The sequence below is a fragment of the Halyomorpha halys genome, unplaced genomic scaffold (genome assembly GCF_000696795.3).
Source record: "Halyomorpha halys isolate HHAL.00 unplaced genomic scaffold, Hhal_1.1 Scaffold6.1, whole genome shotgun sequence".
NCBI lineage: Eukaryota > Metazoa > Arthropoda > Insecta > Hemiptera > Pentatomidae > Halyomorpha > Halyomorpha halys.
In genome coordinates this window covers 201,771-208,172 of record NW_027111275.1, presented here as the reverse complement: position 1 = coordinate 208,172, position 6,402 = coordinate 201,771, and the positions used below count along the sequence as shown (strand labels likewise).

At 27.3% G+C, this 6,402-nt stretch overlaps 2 protein-coding genes across 9 annotated transcripts in view; one reads left to right on the top strand and one right to left on the bottom strand.

Moving 5' to 3' along the window:
• The window catches only part of LOC106692650 (uncharacterized), a 25,202-nt gene extending 22,724 nt beyond the window's left edge, over nucleotides 1–2,478 (bottom strand). Inside the window, exons 1-2 of one of the 2 annotated variants that reach the window (XM_014438713.3) lie at nucleotides 2,343–2,471; nucleotides 1,921–2,228 (exon numbers count right to left, since the gene is read on the bottom strand). In XM_014438713.3, coding sequence (XP_014294199.1) covers nucleotides 1,921–2,112 — 192 coding nt within the window. In that variant the 5' untranslated portion in view covers nucleotides 2,113–2,228; nucleotides 2,343–2,471. Of the gene's footprint in view, nucleotides 1–1,920 lie in introns of both variants that reach the window. The other variant, XM_067049290.1, reaches the window with a different exon arrangement.
• A 151-nt stretch (nucleotides 2,479–2,629) lies between these two features.
• Nucleotides 2,630–6,402, top strand: part of Csp (Cysteine string protein) — a 31,708-nt gene continuing 27,935 nt past the window's right edge. For 2 of the 7 annotated variants that reach the window (XM_014438682.3, XM_024362219.2), the window contains exons 1-4: nucleotides 2,630–3,031; nucleotides 3,253–3,391; nucleotides 3,480–3,632; nucleotides 5,091–5,225. In XM_014438682.3, the coding sequence (XP_014294168.1) occupies nucleotides 3,012–3,031; nucleotides 3,253–3,391; nucleotides 3,480–3,632; nucleotides 5,091–5,225 (447 nt within the window). In that variant the 5' untranslated portion in view covers nucleotides 2,630–3,011. The remainder of the gene's footprint in view (nucleotides 3,032–3,252; nucleotides 3,392–3,479; nucleotides 3,633–5,090; nucleotides 5,226–6,402) is intronic. The other 5 variants (XM_014438675.3, XM_024362215.2, XM_024362217.2 and 2 more) reach the window with 5 other exon arrangements.

The following is a 6,402-nucleotide window of genomic DNA, read 5'->3' as shown; positions in this document are numbered from 1 at the left end:
AGAGGAGAAACTGGATGGCGGAGAAAAAAAAAATGTCTAATTTCTATTAGATATTACATTATATATTAGATATTTCTATTAAATATTACATTAATAACATTAATGTCTGATAGTAGATATTATCGTCTGTGAATTTAAATATAATATTAAGTTTTATTAATGAAAGATTATATTATTCAAGTAGAAATTTAATAATTCATTGAATTTGACCAATTTTTAGAGGAACAATAAATAATAAATGTTTTTAAAAAAATATTAAGATTACATTATTACCAATATCTTGTCTTATTTTATTATCTTTTTTATTGTTATCTTATTTTATTATTAACAGTTTTGTTATTTCAAATAAAACAAAAACTGGTAACAAAAATATCAAAGAAAAATTAAAAGTTATCGGCGATGTATTATATAAAATGTAGGCATTGTATGTTGGTAGGTTTTCAAAGTGATTTTTTTTTTAAAAGACATTTATATTATTATTATTACTATAAAATTATTATCACAACAAGTTTGGTTTTTGAAATCACTTAGACTGAATCACTGATTATATACAATCCTATATAATACAATATTAAATAGTCAAGCCAATTTGATTAGTAGTTGAGTTTTAAGTTATAATAAGAAAATGTGATTAGTGGAGTTTTGTTATTTACTACATTTATGTTGTCAGACAATAATGAGCAGTTATTAATCCTCTCTATTGCATTTGATGATGATGAACTAAGGGTTACTGTGGAAGAAAATCCTTACTAAACATTTAAAGGTCTTTCAGACTGTTGAATACAAGTTTATCAACAGTTTCTCGAATCTTTAAGTAGATTTGGTAAAGTAAAAAAGTAGATCTACAGGTACTTCCACGAGCGGCAGGAACTGAAGCATTATGAGACATGTTTTTCACTGCTTACTAGGCAAAAAAGTGAGCCTTTTATATTGTGAGCCAATAAAAAATATTGGTTTCTGTGTGGTGGTCAATGGCAGGAATAATTCATTTCTCTTTTTGTACCAGAGGTGAAAGCTACTGCAGGGATATTGACATAATCCATCAAAAACTTGACAAAAAACAGCCTATGCTGTTTAATCAGAAGGGACTTATGCTCTTAAATAACAATGCTAGACCTCATGTTTCACAACAGACAGTAAAGAAACAAAATGAGCAGTGTTTTTAGGTCCTTTCACACCTATCATAATCGCCAGACTTATCTCCAACAGATTTCCATCTTCAGAAATTTGGACAACTATCTTCTAAATTAAATTTTTGAAAATGATTTTCAGGCCAACAACGCATTTTCTGATTCCATTTCTTCACACAACCCTTTTTCAGTTCTGGGATTGAAAAATTGATAACAAGTTGGGGACAATATTTAGAAAATGCGGGTAAATATTTTGAATAAAAATGTTATGATTTCATTAATTTGTTTTACTAAATATTCTTTCCTGTGAAAACTGACATTTCATATGAAACGACCCAACAAATTTTTAAAAAAATTTGTTTTACTTTACCGATTTGCATAATCAAATATTTCAAAAATAATTTCAAATTATCAACTCTTTATAAACCTTTGTTTTAAATACTTTCATGAGAATTAAAATGAAACTTCTGAATTCAATAATTTATGGAATTAATGGATTTATTTACTCTAACTAATCTATTTTAGGGTCTAGTCTTATTTAGTGGGTCTTCAACATGACAGCTACACCTCCGGAATAGAACTGACCAAAAACTGGCATCAAAGCAAAGGCAATAGCACATGAATTCACTAATCTTCATTTCAAGATTTAAGCTCTCTCTCTCTCACACACACAAATAAAATAAATCAAAATTTTAAATTAAAAAACATTAAAATAATAATACAGTACTGTTAGTATCTACAAATAATAAAAAATGAAATTACAGTAAGGTTTCCATTTCATAATAATTACCTGGCTGGTAAAATAACCAAATGCAAAAGCTGATAGAATCCAACCTTGCCAGTGTAAACTCCATCTAAATTCATCTGTCATAGGTACTATAGCTATAGGCATAATAACTCTGTCTGCAGCATTAATAAAATTAGCAACAGAACATAATCCAACAATCCTAGATGTTTTAGGAAGCATTTTTACATGGGGCATAATTTAACTCATTAAATAGCCTAGAAATAATGTTGTTAAGCACCCATAACCAATTGAAAAATAAACAAACTTAGCATTTCATCAATTTGTTTATTTGAACTTGTCTAGATTGCTTTCTTGAAAAAAAAAAACATAATGTATTGGATTGTCAAATAATTCAATTTAGATATTAAAAAATTATGTCATAAAAACAAAAAAATTACAGTAATTTTATTTTAGACTAGACGTACATATGTACACAGAGAATAGAAGTAACAAAAATGCTAAACAGATATTCCATCTTATCAAATAAAATAAATTGAAACATCATGTAAAACACAACGTAAACAAAATTTAGCCATGACAGTACTGCTGGTGGCAGACATATGTTATAACAGCTGATTAACCTACTCTGTAATATTTGTAAATATTTTTTATCGTTATACATAAATACAACTAAAGTACACCAAAATTAACCATCAAAAGAAGAATATTTAATAACTAAAATTTTTCTATATTTCACTAAATTAAAATCTTTTCTCATAGCAAAATGGATTTCAAAAAAAAATATCAACATAAAATTATTAGTGGTTAGATTATTACTTTATTTTATTATCGTGATTGGCCGTAACTATTTTTAATTGCAAGCATATGGAGTGTGCTCTAAAGTTATTGGATGGCCTTTACGTGAGCTGCGCAAGCAGTCGAGGCGCATAGTTCTGTCAGTAGAGTACTAGTTACTGCTTTTTGCCTTAAGTCGATTGTACTTCTCTCTTTGGAGTGTTTTCAGAACAGCTGCATTTCCTTTACTTTGGTTGAAGTTCTAGTCTCATGTCGTTCCTATTTATTTTACGCATACTACTCCTCTTAAATTAGAAATATTTGATTGATAGGTTTAAAGCTGATTAAAATTGGAAAACATGGATAAGAGAAAATTATCGTAAGTAATTCATAGCATCTAAACTAATTAGATTCGTTTATTTTTTTGCCTCCTTAAGTAATAATGTGATTTTTTAATAATTTAAATACACATGAATTAAGGGCCCATAACTTTTATTGTGAAGGTTTTAAATTTGTCCGGTTTATTTGTTAATACTTCATTGTATGTGTTGGATGATAACCCTTTGGGTTTTAATTAAATCCTTATGTTTAAATCTTTAGGACTTCAGGAGATTCATTGTATTTAATTCTTGGCCTACCCAAAACAGCTACTCAGGATGATATTAAGCGAACGTATCGTAAACTTGCCTTGAAATATCATCCTGATAAGAATCCCAATAATCCAGAGGCTGCTGAAAAGGTAGTTAGTTGTTAAATATTGCTTGTATTTCTGTTAAGGGAAATATGTTAACTGTTTTATATAATTTTTTAACTCTTACTTCTCTTAGTTTAAGGAATTAAATAGAGCTCATGCCATACTCATTGATATCACCAAACGTAATATTTATGACAATTATGGATCTCTGGGTTTATATATTGCGGAGCAGTTTGGTGAAGAAAATGTAAACGCATATTTCCTTGTTACATCAGGGTGGTGCAAGGTAATATTTTTTTATCATATATGTTTAAATTTCTTTACAAATCATGTTTGTGTTATTCCTAGATTTATTGATGTATTATTAAAAACTAGCTATTTCCAGAGAAATTCCCATACCCTCTAAAGCTTCAGTTTTTAAAATTGAATATCTAGATAAACCCATTACTAATCAAAGTTAACATAAGGCCGCAATAGCTGATTAGTAACATTCTATTGTTTCCTGGATTAAATCTTGAGCACCCTGGTTATTTATTAGTATTTTTATCTAATTATAAAACTTATTAGAATAACTATTAATTTTTAAAATGATTGAATTGTATAACAACTTATTGTTACAAGTTGATGGATTAATTCTCATATTTTGTTATATTTTAAACCAACTAAACCGTGCTGTAGTGAATGACCAGGACTGATACTATATGTATACCTCAGTTAAGGGTTTGACCCTGCTAGTAGGCTTAACTTATTAGTTAAATTTGTTAACAATTTTTACTGACTTCCGAGGGCTATATAAATCCAATATATTTTTTTTCTTATTAAATTATTTAGTATTTTGATTGGACTATGATTTTTGTATTTCTTTATTTGTTTTCAACATATTATATTTTAAGAAATAATATGCCTATTAAATTATGGAATATATAAACCATGCATTGATAGTATCATCTAGTTAAATGTTTTTTAGTATATTTATTTTATCTATAATCAGGAGTCAATTACTATAAGTTAATATTAACACAATTCTTTCAAAAATACAAGTTTCCTATAAATTCTTTTTAAAACCTATGCAATCAGACCCAAAAAAATTGGTGATGTCAAAATTACGGTTTACAAAAGTGGTAAAACTATATTTTATGACTGAATGTCTCATATATATTTATGTATATGTAAAATTTAACCTTGATTTGACTTTTCCCAGTTAATGGGGTTTTGCTCCTATTTCCCTTGGGTACAAGTAGTGTTGGTAGTAGAGGTTGCGATTCAAACTCATGAGCATTACCTTGCTACTATTATGCTCAAGCTCAGCGATTCTCAACCTCTATGCCACATCACAGCACTTAAGTTCACCATGAGATTCTTTCCACTCAATAATCCCAAAATTAAAATTTATTGATTGTTCTTCATTCTATATCAATCGACATTATATTCTGCCATAATATTTATTTGAAAATTGGTAGTAAAGAGGTAGTAACAGTTCACTGTTGTAGATAGATTTCTCAAAATTTTTTAAAAAATTTATTTTATCGTTAGTTTGTCACCATATTTTTAATATATTAAATGAGTGCCATTACAAAATAAATAAATATAATGAATGTTGAAAATCATAAATATATAATAATACATTATTCTACCTAAAATATTCTGTATAAGATATACAGGATTATAACCTAGTATTTCAAAGCTTGAGTACATCTTTTATGTAAGTTTTATTACATATGCGTGTTTATCTTATTTTTTTCAGGCCTTGATCTTATTTTGTGGTCTAATCACAGTTTGTTACTGCTGTTGTTGTTGTTTCTGTTGTTTCTGCAACTTTTGTTGTGGAAAATGCAAACCACGACCACCTGAAGAATCCGGGGATTATCATACTCTTAACGTAAGTTTTTTTTCATATTTCTTCCAGTTTAATTAGTTCCTGTTTAAAGCAATAAGTATTGCAAAATGTAGGTTATTCAGAATTGGTAAGGGTTGATTTTTTTTTTTTTTTAGTTAAAAAATGGCTTAAGAAAAGATTAATTTAATGTGAATACTTTCCTATTATTATTTAGTATGTATGTTTAATCAACCCAGTGCAATTTTTCTTTTATTCACTCACATGCATTTACATATATACATGTGTGTGGGTATGTATTTATTTTTATTTTTGCTGCAGTTAATGCAATAGGTATAGTATTTGGAGCTTACATTAGATTTAGTTTACCATGATTATTCATTTTTGTAAGCTTTGTCTTGATGAGAACAATATTGCAAAAAATTAATTTAGCATGTTAACTGTGTTATGCTGTTATTTTTTCTATTTGATTCAATTTGTCATAACACTTCAATAACTAACAGGTAAGGATACAAGATAATCACTGACAGTTTAAAGGTAAGTCAGTTTACTATAATTCATTTTTAATTAAAATTATACCCTTTGTATATTTATTAATTTCTTTAATTGATGAATAATTGTATGCATGTTAATACAATTTTTTAAGTGTGAATCACGGTACAATTCATAACCTTGAATGTGTCAGTTCCTATATTAGAACCATCCAGATAGCAATGTTAATTATGAATACCCATATTTAGGATTAATTTTGTGTAAAAATTGTTTTGAGTTATTGAAATGAACTCAAAACTACTTTTTGGACACCACAAGCATGGCTATTTATTAGTAATTTCACATAGCTATTTGACAATCCTGATAGTTATTGAAGTTGTTGTTGACCCTCTTTTATTATCAATACTGTTTAATTTTTACCATGTGAAACGATTTCAGTAGTATTTTTAAGTTCATATTGATTTATGAATATACTTTCAAAGTTTGAAGTAAATATATATATTGTAGTTGTATCATTTGAGTGAATAAATTTCTTTAAGCATTTAATCAAATGTTTATTATTAAATCAGGTTTTTATTTTTTAATTTTAATATTCAGTGGTAACTAACACTTGAGTTTTTCATTATTTTTTTTTTTTTTACTATTTAACTCAGGGCGTTCATTATTTGTTTTATTAATTAATATGGAAGTTATGAATTGAAGTAATGGCTTTTAAAGGTATACATTTATA